General features: G+C 41.0%; 1 protein-coding gene across 11 annotated transcripts in view; it reads right to left on the minus strand.

The window, feature by feature from the left end:
- LRRFIP2 (LRR binding FLII interacting protein 2) overlaps positions 1–15,515 on the minus strand; it is a 291,111-nt gene that overhangs the window by 168,862 nt on the left and 106,734 nt on the right. For 5 of the 11 annotated variants that reach the window (XM_069215054.1, XM_069215027.1, XM_069215017.1 and 2 more), the window contains exons 10-15: positions 14,173–14,247; positions 12,742–12,789; positions 11,967–12,014; positions 11,847–11,891; positions 3,247–3,294; positions 3,094–3,150 (exon numbers count right to left, since the gene is read on the minus strand). The exons of 4 other annotated variants lie outside the window; for them this stretch is intronic. In XM_069215054.1, coding sequence (XP_069071155.1) covers positions 3,094–3,150; positions 3,247–3,294; positions 11,847–11,891; positions 11,967–12,014; positions 12,742–12,789; positions 14,173–14,247 — 321 coding nt within the window. The remainder of the gene's footprint in view (positions 1–3,093; positions 3,151–3,246; positions 3,295–11,846; positions 11,892–11,966; positions 12,015–12,741; positions 12,790–14,172; positions 14,248–15,515) is intronic. 2 more of the 11 variants (XM_069215036.1, XM_069215063.1) reach the window with 1 other exon arrangement.

A 15,515-nucleotide genomic window follows, 5' to 3' on the forward strand; every position in this document is an offset into this window, starting at 1 on the left:
AATTGTTTACTGAGCCTGCTTGCCATGATCTTACTGTTGCATGGTAGATGGAAAAGTGGTCAGTAGTTGCAGAGTCCATTGGAGTCCATAATAATTATTGTCCAGAAGGTGACAATGATCTGCTTAAAGTTAGTGATGCTACTAGGCTTGATAGAATGAGCAGGACATGGAATTCTAGACTACTGTTGCTATTAACTCAGAGTTCTTGTGGAGCAAGGTTACATTGGTGGACTGAATGCTTAGATTTCATTCCTAGTCCTTGATTCAGATACAGGCACTGAAAACTGGTCAACAGGGAACGCCACACAGGAAAAGAGTGAGGAGTTACAATCAAGGTTCTAATACTTAACTGTGGCTGATGCAGGGTTTTACCAAAACAAGCATGTTTACTTACCCCAGAACTAATTAACTTTCACAATAGTGACAGTTTTTAACAGTTGACATGGGGAAAAAAATATCAAAGAATAACCAAAGCACATGTATGTCATGCTTGGAGCTAGTTCCGCTACATGCATTATCTCAAATAATTTGTCTCATGAACGTATATTCCACAGCAACTTATTTTCAAGCAATTATTTTTTGGGGGCATGGGTGAACACATATGGATGTTTTCAACAAGTTAAGTGCTCTCAACAACTGGGCCACATGCTTCAAATGTGTTTTATCAACCTGGAAGTGCAAGAATCTCAGTGCAAGACTCTGGACGTTCCATGATTATAGGTATTATAAAACAAAATCTAAAATGCGTTTAATGCTCTTTCCGCAATGCTGCCCTAAATATTTCAGAAAATAACAACCATAGGCAGCGAGGAAGAAAAGACGGTTTAGGCTCTTCATGCAACACAAAGACTAGATATTTCAAAAATGTTCTCTATAAAGGGGCATCACACACTAATTGTTAAGTAATGTTCTTAGCTGAAATTGATGATCCAGAAGATACAAGCATGTGATTTTTTCTGTAAATACTTGAAAAGTTTACCTGCATTTCTTTATACTTATTGCTGCTCATATGACCAATATATTTTTAGAGTTGAGTGCGCAAGCTCTCTGTGGCCTTTTAACCACACCCAGTCTTTTTTTCCATTCTTTGTTTTGGTTGTTTTAAATGCTTCATTTTTATTGGTGCATTTTGTGAAATGTCCCTCCTTTGTGTGCTGAGTTCCCTTCTAGGCGATTGCACTAAGTGAACATTTTTGTTGGCCATCACACTACGTCACGCTTCTTCCTGTTACAGCATATGATTGCCCCTCCTCTGGTTTCGGTTTGCCTTTCATCCTAGCCGCGATCATTTTTAGACATTCACGCAGGGAGCCAATAACGCTCACGGCAGCCATGATGCTTTTAACTGACTTGCTTATGCCAACTGTTTTACTTTTCATTTAAAATTTATGTGGCAAGAAAAGTCAAGTTAGGTATTTACAACGTTAATAACTAACTTGAGCAAACGCGAGACCCATTGCATTGCAAATGCTTGTTATAGTTATGTCTTAACTACAAGATGCCAATAAAAAAAAAAAACATTAAAAAAGATTAGGACACGGATTTCTACCCCAATGTTGCTATTAACTCGGTTAGAGTTTTTATGGGGCAAGGTTAAATTGGTGAACTGAATGCTTTGCTTTCATTCTGATTAAAGTAGTAAGAGCATTAGCTATTATATGTGGGTGGGCAACAGAAAGTTCGAGCCAGATGACTGACTCCGGCTCCGAGGTCCACTAGGACCCTCGAGCAACAAATGAGCCGAAAATAACTGTGGCCTCAGCCACATTTAATTTTTCAGCAGAGGAGGGGCTGGCCAGAGCCACAAGCAATTGTATCTTGAGTATATGTTACTGAAAATGTTAGAGAGAAAGTAACGCAAGCCAGGGCGAGTCTCAGCACCACGAACGTGTTGCAGCACTTGGGAGGCAAAGTCTAACACAGGAATAAGCAATACAAGATCTATATTGCCTCTAATGTGTAGACGTGGACTTGCTGGTAATGGCACTTTTTTTTTTTTTTTTTAACACATTTCCTAGGTTTCGGAGTTCTACTAAATCACAGGGAGGGGAGACAGATAAAGAAATAAAGACAGAAGTAAAAGAAGAGAAGGAACAAAAATAGACAAAAAGTAGCAAGAAGCATCGAAATAAAGGGGCAAAAAAGAAAGGAACGAGAAAGAAAGGAAAAAGCAGGAAAAAGAAAGGAAAAAAGAAGGGAAGAGAAGTAACGAAAAGCAGAAAAGGGTAGAATGTGCAAGAAAGGAAGGAAGAGAAGCAAAGAAAGAAAGCTAGCAAGGGGCATTATAAGACGGGCTACTGTAAGGACGGAGAAGAGAAAATGGATGAAAGTTGTAAAGAGAAACAGAGTTAATGCGAAACACAGTGAGTGAAGGTGTGAATGAGAAAGTGAAAGTGAGCGAAAAGGAGTGAGAGACAGGTGTGTGTGTGTGTGTGTGTCTGTGTACACGCTTTCCATGAATTCTCTGGGCTGGTCACCTCTATAAGCTATTCTACACTTCAACGGAGTAGCTACAGAAGGCAGCATACAGCTGCCCGATTTGAAGTCTATGGAACTATAACAGTATGCCACAATAAGAAGAAACGCATACGTATAGGAACAGATGATCTACCTTTTCTTTCCAACCACAGTGTTTACATTTAAAGATAGTGCTTTTTAAGCATGTGTGCCATTTTCTAATGCCTTCGTTTAACTATGCTACATGAGGCCAAAATATCAAAATCCGACAGCTCTGAAGTGATTCAGCAGGGAGTGGTTTGGGTATTCGGCCCCTTAGGTTAGGAAGCTGAACTCTTCTCCTGTTTAAAGGTTGCATGAGATGACTAGTCCACAACTTCATAAAATGCGGTTTTAAAAACTGTTAATATTAATGGTGAAAGGAGTTAAAAAGAAAACAAACATGTAACTGAAGTGGGCCTTTGGGAGCCTAAACAACGGTTTCCAAGGTGAAGTATCCATTATGGAGTTAGCAGAAGAGAATCTGGAACAGATGAATAAAGCTGCACATGCATATGTAAGTACAAGTGGTCCACATTACAAACTCTCCATGTGATTCAGGTTAGGCCACTCGGTCATGCAGAAGGGAGCTCTCACCACAGGGCTGCTTCTTGCGGAGCTGGCTCTTGACGAATAACAACTGTACTCAGACGGCTAATAGTAAAATAGCCAAAGAAGACAAACGTGTTTAGTAAATTCACAAACTGAGATTGGGGAGAATAATTTTCTACACACAAAAACATGACTTACAGTGCGGGAACCGTACGGGTTATATTTATCACCATCATGAAGCGAGGCCTGAGGAAAAGAGCCAACAGTTCATTTGTTGATTTAAGAACCTTTCAAGCACCGGGTTCGGCAGCATCTACACCACCCCAGTAGAGTCTGGCCATCTAGCACACCTGCAAATGGCCGGTTTTCACAACCCAACCTTCACTGAACAAGTTACAACGCTTCGCAAATACGAGTCCTTGTCAAACTGCCAACCATCCTTGAAGGTGTTTGGTACAGATCCACATAGTAACTACAGCTAGTACTTTACAGTAATCCCCACCCACCAAGGCAACCCTACTTGTAGTCTAATCTGTCAAACGAAAAGTAAATTCTAGCAAGCATGCTGCTTCATTTTAAACTCTAACAGTGAAAACTGTAGAGCTTTAAAATGAGCTAAAGAACAGTCAGAATGTAAAACGTGGACTTTTGATCTCCCGGCTCTGTCACATCATATCCACACAAAAAGCTGGACCACTCACAAGCTTATTCAAAGTAAAACATTCTACCAAACTGAAACACAAGGGAAGAGATAAGGAATTTTGGATCAGTCCTACTAAAACAAAGCTTGCATCTTGAAAAGTTATGTCTATACTAATGCCTCCGGATGAGTAATGGATAACGAGATCTTCAGGCCCCGACGGTGAAAGGTAATATAGATAACAGCTATCAACAAGAGATTGGAAAATGGGATACTGCCTTGCCAAATACTAGTGAAGCCAATAGTAGAGGCAAACGTTTCTTTGTCGATTACCTCACCTTTCATTTAATGACCTATAGCTATACAGCTGGATTAAGGTAGTTAAGAAGGGTCTTTGGCTGATGGCATACTTCTGCCAGATTTGCAAGAAGCATACTAGCTGCATAGGAAAATAATAGGGAGGATAGTGGCTGTCTCCAGTGAGCTCTTCAAATAAACCAGTGACAGAACCCACTGGCAAGCAGGGAGGGGCACATGCATCACTGAAAAGGGGTAGAATTGAGGGAGTTAAGGCAGCGTAACGCACCAAAGACCAAAGGAGGGGTTTAAAAAGCTAAGAATAGTAATGGTGACTGTATACGGAAAACTCAACAGATTCCAGGAATGCCAACTTGGTCTACAAAGGGAATATCCTAACCTATGTCTAGTTAGGAGTTAATAGACTTTGATAAGGGGTAGACGAACAGTTTACGTGGAAGCCTCAAATAACTATGTGCAGCAAGCTGCAGAATTTGTAAGGGCAACCAGGTCTACATTTCAGCGGCATTAGAATCAGCAAAAGAAGAACATAAGAGCATGTAAAAAAAGCAGAGTCACTAAAGGTGCCTAGGTGAAAAACAGCACAAACTCAAGAATACTGCTGAGCCCGTGTTTACTTGTACATCTGTATTGTCATTATGCTTTCTGGTGTCAAATAAACACATTCCTAGGTTTGTTTGTGAAACTATTGGGCACTAGGTGTCGGTATTTAACAGTGAAGCATAAAGTAAGAAGTTAACAACTCTTGATTAACCATCCCTTTTGTTCCGGTTTCACAAGCAAAAGGGAAAATGGGAAGGTCGAGGAACCACAGCAGGAGTGTAGAGAACCGAGGACTGACGGAGACTAAACCATATACATAAAACAGACCTTTTTTGAGTTGAGATAGAAAAAGCAATCCGACTCAAAAGACACGCGGCAGACTGTTACAGTGGTTTACAAGGGTGGAGCCAGCGTCTTTAAGCATCCAGTTAAATTATTCACTGGATTAGAAAAGGTACAACGCAGTAGCTGTAGATGCAGGAAGAATTGTGGCAACTAACAACTTGTTAAGGTTAAGAAACAGAACCAATTAGAAGGGAAAGAAAAAAGAAGATGGACTACCTTGAAAAAAAGTGGGGTACAGGATTCTATCGCAGGACCTGAGGCTTCGGATTATGCTTCTCTTTCTTTACCGAAGTAAAAAAACAGCAGCCAATCAAAATAGAAAAAACTTGATATTACATATCCCAAGAGCATAAGCCCCCTTTATTTGTCAAATCGCATAGCGTCTCCTCTGTACATATGCCTCTGCCACTATCGTCCATCCTCTTTCTTTGCTGCTGCTGCAGCCTGAGATAAGTGTTGCATGTTTATTCATTAGTGCTATACAGTTCTGATTTAGCTTTTGCGTTCCGTTTTTAGCGCAAGCACCTTCCGTGGCTATGCACTGCCCAATTTTGCTCTGAAATTATACAGAAATTATCCGGTGGAGTGGGAGCGGGACCGGAAAATTCTTCCTTCCTTTCTATCGCAGTGCTCGTGCATGCACACTGAAGACGAATCAGAAATCCCTTTATTTTTCCGATTGGCTTCACACGTGCACCTGCACCGGCTCAGCAAAGGTCCCTAGAACACCCAACGGGGCGGAATAAGTGCACTAAAGCTTTGCCTAGGGAGTAAGCAGGTGCTCCCTCCACTTCTAACCAATATATACATTCCAATATACTTTCTGTGTGGTTCAACCTATCTACCACACCTATATTAAGTCACCTCCTTGGGGCCACTCTCCATATGAACCTCTTCCTCTCATCATACAAGTTATACCATGGCGTACTACACCGATGAGGGGGATCTCCAGATGGATCTACAAAGCACTCAGGAGGATTACCAAATGGAAGAGTGGCTAGTGGAAGCACTGGGATACCATGTGCAAGATTCTGTGAATTGAGAGTTAATTAAGGCACTCAAGCAATTTACACAGGCTCTGGTGAGATTTTGTACCAGAGAACTAATGGGAGGCTCCCATCAAGCTAACTTACCTTCTCAATTGCCAATCCGTGAATCTGAATTGTTCCCGAGATCCTCGACAGGGGTTCCTCTTCACCAGTTATACTGCCACAAATGGCTTCCTCTGTACTCTGAGACCACAAATTTGACGGACTAACCTCCAAGGTTCTTCAGGGAATAGGTCTGGCCCCCATTCACGAAATACCTCATTGGACAACTCAGATTATGCCACAGACTGAGACAAGTCAGCAGAAGACTGAAGCACAACCTCCTCAGAAAAAGAAGCACAAAAAAACTCATCACTCCTCTACTAAGGTACTAGAATCGGTTGGGCACTATTTATTATTTGAATCAGAAAATATCATCCATCCACGATCTACTGAGTGGGTTCCTTGTGCGAAGGTGGAGCACTACGTTCAAGAGAAACTGTGCAAAAGCTTTGAGCGAGATGTTTGTAATACCCAACGCTCTGAGTGCCATCAACCATCTCTCCTCGGCAAAGTGGCAGACACGCCAGAACTAGACCCAATATGGCATCTTTTAAATAAAAATTAAAAAAAAGCTTGCAATAGTGCCCAAAAAAGGACTCAAATGCACATGGTGCAGGTGTCAGGACAAGTTCTTAGATTTATCCAGTCCCCCCACTAAAATCCTTGAGTTTGCGGTTCAGGCGAAAGATAATCATACCCAACTGAATCCTGAAGACAGATTGGAACAGGCTCAACAAGCTATATGTAGGTTCGGTAATGCAAACTGCGCCATGTCAGCAGAAAGGCATAAATCCTTCGTCATGTGAATTGACTACAAACTAGCTGAGCTGGCATCTAAAGCAGAGTGGTCTTTAGCTAATGGCTTATTATTCCGTGACAGTTTATCAAGGATCATGGCAAATACGTGGCTACCTTTTCAGCCGTAAATAAGGTCCAAACCTCATTCAAAAAGTCTTCAACAATGCCCTTTTACCTGGGCCAGGCGTTTTAGATGTCAAATGCGAGGCCAACGGGCTCCTCAACCAATTTCTACCCCACGGGATACAGAGGTGGCTGGGGTAAAATCCACAGAGGAGGATATTGCAGCAGATCCAACGCAATGGATGCCAATATGACAGGTAAAATTGATTTCAGAATCAGAGGTCATTCTGGGTGGGAGGATTCAACATTTTGCAGACAAATGAAGTGTCATTACACAAGACCCTTGAGTGTTGCAGACAATATGAGATTTTCACCTAGAGCTTTACTCCTGCCCAATACAATCAACTCCTCCAACTCCTCTCCTTTTTTCCCCTAAAAGAGAACAGGTTCATAACCAAGGAAGTCAATGCTCTGATTCAAAGAGAGGCCATAGTAGAGACCGTTCCTCTTCCCCAGGGTTTCATCAGCACAATATTTTTGATACAGAAGAAAGGCCGAGGACCTTGCCTCGTCTTGAATCGGAAACACTTAAATTCTTAGATAGTATACCACCATTTCAAGATGGAAGGTATCCATTTGCTCGGAGACCTTTTAAAGAAAGGAGACTGGATGGTGCGCCTCGACCTAAAGGATGCCTGTCAGTTCCAATATTAGCTCCCCTTTGACAATGCCTCCAGTTGAATGGGGTCAGACATATTATGAGTTCACAGCCCTTCCCTTTGGCCTCTCCTCAGCTCATTGGTGTTTCGTCCAGTCGGTCAATACCTCGGAGAACAAAGGGTACAACTTATTATTTATCTTGGTGCAGAGCACAGATGTGGTCATGCGTCACCTCTCCTAGGCAGTTCAATTGCTTCAGGACTTCGGCTTTGTCATCAACCACAAAAAGTCAAGTAAGTGCCCCTCCCAAACTATCGAGTTCTTAGGTTTTCAGATACATTCGATCAATGCCCAGCTGAAATTACCACTTCCCAAAATCACTGATGATTTTGGCGGGCCTGGTAGGCCTCCTAGCGTCAAATTTTCAGGCCATATTTCTGTGTCCCCTTCACTATCAAGCTCTTCAACGCCTGAAGATTTTGTATCTTCGAAAGGGGTTGGCATACTCAGAGCAGATAATGCTGTCAGAGGAGGCCAGGATGGAAATTTCCTGGTGGTTGGATCACATGGATGCATGGAACATGCATCACAGCCAGAGGTGATCAAAGAATCGAATGTCAGTCGTTGGGGCTGGGGGGCACACTGCGGTCAGGTGGAGACTGGAGGCAGATGGTCACCGGAGGAACTCTGGTATTGCATCAGTTGTCTAGAACTGCTAGCGGGGGTGTTGGCAATCAGGTCCCTATCCCCTCTCAGCAAAATGTTGCATATTTCTGAGAATGAACAACTCGGCAGTCAGTTACATAAATCGCTCTGGGGGTCGAAGTCCAGACTTCTAGCCAAGATTGCCAAGGACTTTTGGCATTACTGCCTGGCACACCAAATTTAGGTAATTGCGCAATACATTCAGGGAAAGTCCAATGAGTGAGTGGAACTCACGATTACTTCGCGACTCCAGCGACTGGAAACTGCATCCCAGGATTTTTCGGGCTATCAATCAGCAATGGGGCCCCTGCCTGATAGATCTTGTTTCGAGGAGACTGAATGCTCAGCATCGACCTCCTTTGGTTGGAGGCCAGATCTTCTGGTGGCAAATACGGATGTCTTTCTGCAATCATGGTCACCCAGGAACCTTTATGCGTTTCCCCCATTTTGCATGATACAGAGTGTTGGAGCAGATCAGATGACATAAAGCGGAGGTAGTGCTGGTGTCTCCCTGTTGGAAGGCCTAGCCTTGGTTTCCAGAAGAGATTAAACAGTCATGCAATCTTCCGGCTCCTATCAAATCCTTTCCCAACTTGCTATCCAACTTGCTGGGTCTGTCTCATCCACTGATTACACAGGGCCTTCTGTCTCTCATGGTATGGAAACTGTCAGGAGACATTGGCAGATGTCTGGAGTTGGAGGATGCAATGTTCTTGCTCTCACAATTTTGGGCTCCCTCTACTCAAACAGTATGAATCAGTCTGGCGACGCTGGGTTACTTAATGCAGTGAACGTAGTGTGACTTCCATGGGGGCTGGAGATCTGATAATTGTGAAGTTCCTACCGGAACTAGCCAGTCAAGCTTTAGCTTACAGGACAGTGTATAATTTTTAATCGCCCATATCAGCAAGTCATCCTCATCATCATGCTGATGGTAAGCCAGTAGGGGAACACCCTGTAGTTTGTAGGCTGCTACGGTTCATTAGAATGACACGTCTTCCTCAACCTAAATATTCTATGTTTAGGGACATGAATGTCGCCTTAACTTGTGTTATGAATTGGCCTTCTAATGAAGATCTTTCTCATAAGCAACTATCTGCAAAATTGGCCCTCCATTTATGTTTGATATCCTGCCGACTGGCCTAAGATGTGAAAGCTCTGGATATTGCAGGTAGAGTATTTACTTTCGGGGTGTCTTTTACTAATTCCAAGTGTATTAAGACTGCTTCATGTTGTGTTTCTTATCCTGCGATTCCGCATAATCAGAAATTGTGTGTAGTTAAGTGTTTAAAAGCATATGAAGATTGTACTTGTGAGCATCGAAGAGATGAGGTAGGCCAATTGCTTATATCTTTACAGAAACATTTCTGCCCGGTCTCCTCAGCGACCATGGCTTTATGGGTTAAATGTTTGCTTGGGGAAGCTATATAGATGTCAGCCACTTTGGTGCCATTCTGTGCAAGGAGCTATGGAATCCAAAACCTTTTCGGTGGACACTCAATTGGAAGATATGGCTGCGGCAGATTGGTCTTCTGATTCAACTTTTAAAGTATTTTATCATAAATCGATTGTAGATTTAGCAACATGAGTGGTGGAGCAACTTTAAACTAGCATAATCCAAAGCCTCCAGTCCTGCCATAGAATTACAAATTTTCTAGCTAGCGCACCAAGAATTTTAAATTCTATTAGGGACAGGGAGGTGAGTATTATCCCACCCATGCAAAGTCATAAGTATCTCATATGGTATGATTTTTTTTGTGTAGTTACACCAGAATGTATGATGTAAAGTTGTAATTATTTACCCATCATGTCTAGTAATATAGTCGTGGTATCGTTGATATTATTACAATTTTTTATTATCTTAGGTGCTGACAGCAAAGCTGCATTAATTTGATTCAGCCCGAGGAGTGAAGTATTGGGTTCCAGTTCCAAGTAATCCAGTCTCGCGCAATGTGGTTCGTCTCGCAGGAGGCAGTTTGGTGTTCCAGAGAGTTTGGACTTTGTTTTGATTGGCTTATGGTATTGCTGGCAAAGAAAGAGGAAGGACGCTAGTGGCAGAGGCATATATACAGCAGAGACGCTCTGAAATTGGACGAACAAGTTGGTTATGCTCTTGGGATATGTAGTTTAAAGTTTTTTCTATTGTGATTGACTACTGTGTTTTACGTCAGTAAAGAAAGATAAGCATAATCCTTGCCTCCATGTACTTAATAGAATCTAAAATTGACCTACTAGCTAGAAAATTTTGAATCCAAGCAACCTAATATTACTAAGGGAAATGTCACGCAAGACAGACCTACGTTTTTTTGATCAGAGAAAGGCACCATGGTGAAGCAGGCATATTTAGGCTCTCCTGATAAACAAAATCAGCGCTGTTGTCGATCGGATTAAGAGACACTACAAATATTCATCATAAAGATGAACATTTTTAAAAACACACAGTAAGAAAAGCTGCAGTGATGTTCAACGCAGTGGCTGCTTGGCGGAAAAGCTACCTAGTACTAAATGTGCCCTTATGGCAAAGAATTTAAGAGCAGCAACAAAGTAAAGGAGGTGGGACCTTAATGGTTAAAAACAAGATGTTTTATGGTTATCAAAACATATGACCATAAACCCGCTAAACAATGTGACAAAAATAAGGCATTTAAAACTGTGAAAGTCTACTAAGATCGCGCAGAGATTTCAAATGATTAGAGAATGTCCATACTTTCGTTTTTTGCCGTCCAAGTGATTCACTCTTAGCAGCATCTTTATACCCCGATAACGATGCGACCATGTTGTGACCTGCTCTGCTTCGCCCATAAGTAAGGACTAAACACAGTCGCTCGTTCTTCTATCTAGACAGTAAGTGATCTTGCACTTTGATCTGCAATACCCTTTTTGGGTGGTAACTAGGATGATTTGCAGATGGAGTAGGACAGAAGTCCCCGACAGCAAAAATCACTGATGAGCTCTACAACCATGTAATGGAATGCTCCCAGAGAACCACGGGTTCAAACTGATTCACATATTTCGATCCACTACTTGTGTGCTCTTAAGTTTTAAGGCCGTATTTAGAATAGCCAATCTGTTAGGAAGGTCCTATCTTCAGAAAGGGTAAAAAAAATCAAGTTCTAAAACACATCAAGAAAAAAGGTGGTGATCTTGACAGTTTTAAAATGGGAATACCAACGTAAATATGTATATTCAAAAAGAAAATAAAGATGCAACTACAGTATACAGGCACTGAAATTCCAAAAAGTAATAAGATTCAAATATATTCCAAGTTAGATTACTTTTCATACTAAAGGTCATGATATAAGACTGAAAACAGGTAGTGGGACCGTGTGTGTTGTGAGCGAAACGGGTGGGGTGTGGGGCAATGACATTGGCAAGCAGGGTTAAAAGCAGGAGACCATGGGCTATGATTGCAATAGCAGGCAGGAAAAGGATACACAGGATGAGACAAGCAGGTTACCACTGCTATCAAATTCTGCACAAAGGCTGGACTGCTTTGTTAGGTATGCAAGGGGTTGCTAACCTAAATATTGTTAAAAAAAAAACAAAAAAACACTCCTTGCACTGGACATTTAAAATAAGACACGCTAGATGCATATTCAATCACAAAAATATCCATGCAGTTCTTGCATACGAACCATACTGGCACTTCGCTGCAAACTCGCATTTAAACTAGGTGAGACCTATAAAAAGAGACTATTACTTTATATGCACAAAAAATATATAAAAATAAATATATACTCTTCTCATATACTAACCCTGAGAGTCCTGGTGGTTGTTAAAGGATCATTGTAAAGAGAAGAAGACTGTATGGAAAAATATGCACATCTTAAAAGGTAGAATTTAAACATGTATTTAACATTTTGCAGTTTACACGTGTAGTTGTAAAACCCTGAATGCTTAAGTAAATCTGAGGCAAAGGTTTATTTGTTTCTCAAAGGGTAAAATATGCCCCCTCTAGAAACGCCCAATTCTTCTACAACTTCACTAGACATACAGTTGTTACATTCCCGCTACCACCCTAGAAATGCTTCTGATGCGAGTGTGCTCAAAAGATAGCACACTACCTGCAAGAGGCATTTACCTACGTACAATGGTAGAAGGTTTGTGGATGGTGGGCAAAGACATTGGCAAGCAAGGTTAAAGCAGGAGACCGTGGGCCCTTATTGCAATAACAGGCAGGAAATGTATACACTGGATGGGACCAGCAGTTTTCCACTGCTATCAAATTCTGCACAAAGGCCGGACTGCTTTGTTAGGCATGTAGGCGTTGCTAAAGAAATTATAGTAAGTAAAAATAAATAAAAAATAATAAAAAAAAGAACTTTGCACTGGACACTTAAAATAAGACAAACTAGATGCATATTCAATCATTCAATCACAAAAATATCCATGCTGTTCTTGCATACGAACCAAACTGGCACTTCGCTGCAAACTTGCATTTACACTAGGAGAGGCCTATAAAAAGAGACCATTACTTTATATGCACAAGAAATATCTAAAAATTAATATATACTCTTTTGAGATACTAACCCTGAGAGTCCTGGTGGTTGTTAAAGGATCATTGTAAAGAGAGGAAGACTGTATGGAAAAATATGCACATCTTAAAACGTAGAATTTAAACATGTATTTAACATATTTTACAGTTTACACATCTAGATGTTAAATCCTGAATGCTTAAGTAAATCTGAGGCAAAGGTTTATTTGTTTCTCAAAGGGTAAAATATGCCCCCTCTAGAAACGCCCAATTCTTCTACAACTTCACTAGACATACAGTTGTTACATTTCAAACCACCAACCTAGAAATGCTTCTGACAGGAGCTGATGTGAGTGGGCTCAAAAGATGGCACACTACCCGCAAGAGGCATTTGGCTACGTACAGTGTTCAAAGGTTTGTGGATGTTCACCTACTTTTGATTGTAGGCCCAAAACCTAGCCCACAACACGTTCGCAAGGGCAACAAATCTACCATTCTGGCAGAATGTCTGGGTTTGCAAAAGCACTTTGCTGCTAAAGTTACAGAAACCCTGATTGTATACATCAGGACTGGGAAGTGTGCTTAGTGACTCCCAAGTATCTATAAACGGGGTTTCAGGGGACAAGGAATTCCCTTAGATAACCAGATGATGTTATCTGCTTAAGAGTTCTAGCCGCTCTGCTTTGAACAGAGAAAGGAAGGATGCTTGGGAGAGTTTTTACTGACCTCCTCAAACAATATTTTACGTCTGAAATTGTATAGAATACCTTGCAGCCAGCACTGGCTGTGCCCACACATGACGGCGCTGAAACTATTCAGAGAACAAAGGGGATGGGTGAAATAATCGAGCGACTAAAATCAATGCACAAGAATCTTGCTGTAGAATTTCTCCCTTTGGCAGTGTAACTCCTCCCAGGAAGGAGGGAGGGAAGAGGAGAGTAGAAAGCCAAACAGTGTAACGGTAGCAGTTTTCAGAGTTCTTTCAACGTAATTCTTACTGCCACCAGGAACAAAGGGTCTGATTAAGTTTGGCAGATTAGATACTCTGACACAAACGTGACATATAACCCGATTGCTGTAGTACAAGCGCATTATATCCTATGGCACTTGTAATAAAAAGGCCGGGATAGCGGTCACGCTACTGGCAGTGAATCCCATCTGCTAAACTCTAACTTCGGGGCCAAAGTCTGAGGAAGGCGCTGCATTTTTCAGTTTCAATCAGATAACAACCGTGCACAAACATACATACTCTAGTCATTACTAGGCGTGCATGATTTGGAAATATAGAATCCTAGTTACAAGATAAATCAATAGGACCACAATGGGCATTACGTTCTCTGGATGGGGCAAAACGTTCTAGATATGATGTAATCTTGCTAACATTCAAATATTATGTGTGTACATAGTCTGGGTCAATTCTGTTCATTGAACGGATGCTTCCTGTTATAAAACTACACATTTTTCGAAAACAGAAAAAATAGACAAACCCTGGTTTGGTACGTTGTGATAGGTTTACTATATTTAAGGCTGCTATAGCTTCTTTGATCATGATATAATCCGCTCTGTAAAAGTAAAATTATAAATGATATGGATTAGAGCCTTGAATACAATTATAACTGTGAAGCTGTATCATTAAGCAAAATAATAGTAAACTAACAAGCTGAACAATATCAAAAGTCTCAAAATTGAAAAGTAGCACTTTATTAGTTGTATCCCATCTCAATTCAGTTGAAAAAACAAGTGAACATTAGCTTTAGTAGTCTGTGTGCCAAAACGTACTCATCTTTAGTGCACTCAAGCATCAACTCTTTGAAGTAAAAGGAATTTACAACGCTACCAATGACCGATAAAAAGCAACATGCAGGATTAGTGAATGGATGAATGATTTTATCCATAATGTATGGAAGTCTCTAATCTCAACATAAAAACCTGTTTCTAATTTCCTTTTTACTGACAGGTCGTGATGTCTCTATTCGCCTCAAACAAGATAATGATGTAGCGGTTCAACTGTAATAACTTATTACAGGCGACCTGTGCCATCATAATGCATACTACTCATATGGAGATTTAGCCTATTTAAAATCTGACTTGCATTAAATATTACATCAAACCATATTCCAAAAGTTTTACAGCAACAAATTACTAACTGCTTTTTTGGTGTTTTCGATCCTGCACTACAGATTTACTTTTATTCTTCATGTCTGCAACCATACTACTGATTTCACATCAAGGAGTAGGACCCCTAGCACTTAAGCAGTTTGTGGGAAGTTCATGGTGTATTATAAGAAAAAGAATGTCCTCTGTCCAGGTTAAAAGGAGTTCCATGACCGCCTTATAAAGTAACTCGGCCTTCAAGCTCATTCCTCTATGTGGTCAACGAACTCCTTGGAGACTTCCAATATTCTTATAATGAATGGCAGGAGGTAAGCTGTTCCATATATAATAATAAAGCAATTAGGTCTTTCAGTTAGAAGAGCTAGCAAGGCTTCCTCTGGGCAAGTGGAAATGGCGTTTGACTAAAGAAACAAACAAGGTAGTCCTCATTCACCAGCAAAGCATAATATGTGTAGGACTTCTTAACATCTGTAGTCAAATAGTTTTGCTTTCACATGAAGGAAATAATCTCAAGTGATATAAAGTTTGAGGACCGCACTGGTATTTTAAAGCTGAAAGACATGGTAAGGACGAATAGGATCCAATCTGTTACTGACTTGCAGATCAAATGTGAATACAAACAAATTACTTTTGATATTTGCAGATACAGCATGAGCTACATAGCCACAGAAGAGATGCATTTGCACCAACCACTCATCATTGAAGGCCAGAGAAC

The sequence above is a fragment of the Pleurodeles waltl genome, chromosome 2_1, assembly GCF_031143425.1.
Source record: "Pleurodeles waltl isolate 20211129_DDA chromosome 2_1, aPleWal1.hap1.20221129, whole genome shotgun sequence".
NCBI classification, from domain to species: domain Eukaryota; kingdom Metazoa; phylum Chordata; class Amphibia; order Caudata; family Salamandridae; genus Pleurodeles; species Pleurodeles waltl.